The 2,988-nt window shown below is 48.0% G+C and overlaps 1 protein-coding gene across 1 annotated transcript; it reads left to right on the top strand.

Moving 5' to 3' along the window:
• Nucleotides 1–428: 428 nt before the first annotated feature.
• LOC120110164 (wound-induced protein 1-like) lies at nt 429–1,430 on the top strand. Its single transcript, XM_039124337.1, has one exon. It carries the CDS (start codon nt 762–764, stop codon nt 1,089–1,091), a length of 330 nt encoding a protein of 109 aa, XP_038980265.1. The 5' UTR covers nt 429–761; the 3' UTR covers nt 1,092–1,430.
• Nucleotides 1,431–2,988: the final 1,558 nt, after the last annotated feature.

Below are 2,988 nucleotides of genomic sequence, written 5' to 3'. Positions count from 1 at the left end.
GATTTCTTTTAAAAGAAGCTTTTCCCAAATTAACTCCTCAGGAGGGTTAAGAAGTGGCCAACAGCAAAGTAAAGCAGTGAAACCAGCAAATACGCATGCCGGCCAAACAATAATAAGGACAGCATGCTAGAAACCAATCGCCGCCCACCACAGGGCTCCACTGCCTTATACAAATCACTTTGTCCTGTAAAAGAACCCCACGCTAAGCTGCCTTCCCCGCATGCCACAGCCCAGATGCGCACTAAAGCCGAGCCGACCACAAGCAGAGACAATGGGTTCCACGCCAGTTCACACATATCATCAAACACTTTTTAACACAAAACCTATACTAGTCGGCCAAGAAAGACCTGCTCCACTTCTGTGTGGGCCCCGGGGAACGCACACGCACCCCATCCAAGTATCTATAAAACCCCGTGCCCCCCATCCCCACTTCCTCCTCCCTGATTCGTTCCTCGCACCCTTCTCCTCGCTCGACCAAAGCCTAAACTCCAAAGCCTTTGGTCAAGTATTTCCTAGCTTCCATACCTCTCTTTTTTCTTTACGCTTTCGTCGGTTGTTGTTGGGGAAGCTAGAGCCCAGGGGCTCGTTCGGAGCTGGCTAACCAAGACGAGATAGAAGTTGCGGACGCGGAGGAAGAGAGGAACAAGCGGGTGGCGGGAGAGCTGTATGAGGCCTTAAACTCGCGGGACGTGGAGAGGGTGCACCAGCTGTTGGCCCCGGACATCGAGTGGTGGTTCCATGGCCCTCCTTCTCACCAGCACATGATGCGCCTCCTCACCGGCGCCTCTCCCGAGGAGACATTCGAGTTCCTTCCCCTGTCCATCGAGGCCTTCGGCTCCACCGTCCTCGTCGAGGGCACCGACCGCGCGCGCTCCTCCTGCTGGGTCCACGCCTGGACCGTGAGCGCGGATGGGATAATCACCCAGGTGAGGGAGTACTTCGACACCTCCGTCACCGTCACGCGCGTCGGCTCCGGCGACTCTTCTTCTTCTACCTCCAACGTGCCCAACCCTCACTGCCTGCCCGTCTGGCAGAGCAGGCTCCCCGACCGGGGCCGGAAGTCCCTCCCCGGCCTCGTCCTTGCCATCTAATTGCCATAACGAGTTAAGCTGGTGGACTAATAATAATAATAATAATAATAGCAGGGTGAAGCCTTGGTTCCGGTGGTTGCTGGATGGGTTGAGGTCTGGGGGTGTCTCCCCCTGTCTGTCTTTGAATCAGGGGTTGTAGTAAGCTTTGGGAGTGCTTGAGGGCTAAACGTAGTACGCTTGTATCTTGGAGGTGTGTGTTGTGTTGTGTGTGTGTTTTTAGAGATGAAGAAGAGAGATTGTCTCTCTTCTTCCTCTGCTGTTGTTGCCTGCTGGTTTGATTTCGTCTTCAATAAAAGATGCTTGTGTCGTCATTTTAATAAACAAACTGGAGTTGTGTAATTGTTTAAATATTAACAATTCTGTGAGGCCAGGCCCGGCGGCGAAGCTCTTAACCGGCCTGGGAAACCACTAGCAGCGGGTTCTTCTGATGCTACTTTGGTAGAAGGAAATGTCAAGGAATAATAGAGTTGAGCTATCACCACCACAAGCTCTGATCGAAAATAAAAAACTTTTTCGGCGTGTTTATTGTTTGCATTTTGCCGTACCGAGGAGGATGTGATACCTCTCCCAAGTCCAACGCGAAGGAAAAGAATAACCGTGCGTACGTTAACCGGCGGTAACTCGGAAACCTTGGGAGTGACCCGACGCGTGTACGGTCGCGACCTGGCGCCAGCTGTTGAGTCCCCGTCGATAATCGTGTGAACAGTAGAAAACAAGGGGCGTCCGCACTTTTACGAAGAAGAGAACAACCATACCAGCAGGCACCAGCTCCTAAAATCGCCCGCCACGCCACCCACTCACTAACATGTGGGGTCCAAGGAGGAAAAAAAAAAAAAAAGTGAAAACCAAAAGGTTGTTGCCGGCTGGATGATTCTTTGGAGCTGCGTGCGCATGGACCCACGGAAAGAACTAAAGAACCCAGCGCTTGTAAGTTTTACGAAGCTAAATATAACCAATACATGGGCCGAGCACATATGCTTCGTAGGAATGGTTGTGATTGTACTAGATAAAGAATTGATATTTGCATCTTAAATCAATATCTACATCCATGGTCAATTATTTGGAACAGATAATTATGTCGGAGAGTTTAAATGGGCTGTCACGTCACTGATTAAACCCCAATTTCTTGTGTTGCTTTTCTCCATGATTTCAATTTCTTAACTATTTGTCACATATAAAAACTTCCCTATGTTTTGAAGCGTCAAAACACCGCAATGCTGTTACCGTCACAAATCTACTTTATTTATGGTATACATGTCCAGCGAACCTCGTCGATCGCTTGTTCCACGTCTGTGATAAGAAGATGCCCAGAACTGGGATGAGGATACGGATGCTAGGATAACAGCATTCTCTATGTTGGTGGAGGGATCACAGAGATGGCTGGGGAAGGGGATACAAAAAGTGGAGTCTATAGCATTAGAGACGAATCTTATTGTTACTTATTGCCGTTAAATTTTGAGCAGAGGTCGGCCATTGCTCGGTATGCTCTATGATCAGTAAAAATCAAAGAAAAGTAAAGTCGGGAGAGACCGAGGTGAATAAGAACTGATCATGATTAATGACAACCTGCAAGAAGTCTATTTGCAAAAAAGTTTCTGGTAAAAAATCGTTCGATGCTTAAGTCAGAATACTAGAACAACAGTGTAGAAGAGTGAAAATCAGCTTACGTAAGGATCCTCCAGCTATCTCTTTATATAGCATAAAATATGCGTTCGTTAGCTAATTTGGCGCGACGTGCCTTAAGTCCTTAACTGTGTGGCAATAATCAGCTATATGTTAATAGCGTGGTAACTGTTTCACGCAAGCAATACATAGTGGCAGTCACGTAGATCATGCATTAAATACAATGTTGACATAATTGCTAGTTTTTATCGTTGTGACCAAAGTAGCACCTCGG

This window comes from Phoenix dactylifera, chromosome 3 (assembly GCF_009389715.1).
Source record: "Phoenix dactylifera cultivar Barhee BC4 chromosome 3, palm_55x_up_171113_PBpolish2nd_filt_p, whole genome shotgun sequence".
In the NCBI taxonomy this organism is placed as follows: domain Eukaryota; kingdom Viridiplantae; phylum Streptophyta; class Magnoliopsida; order Arecales; family Arecaceae; genus Phoenix; species Phoenix dactylifera.
The sequence above is the reverse complement of the archived record's forward strand: the minus strand, read 5'-3'. Positions and strand labels throughout refer to the sequence as shown.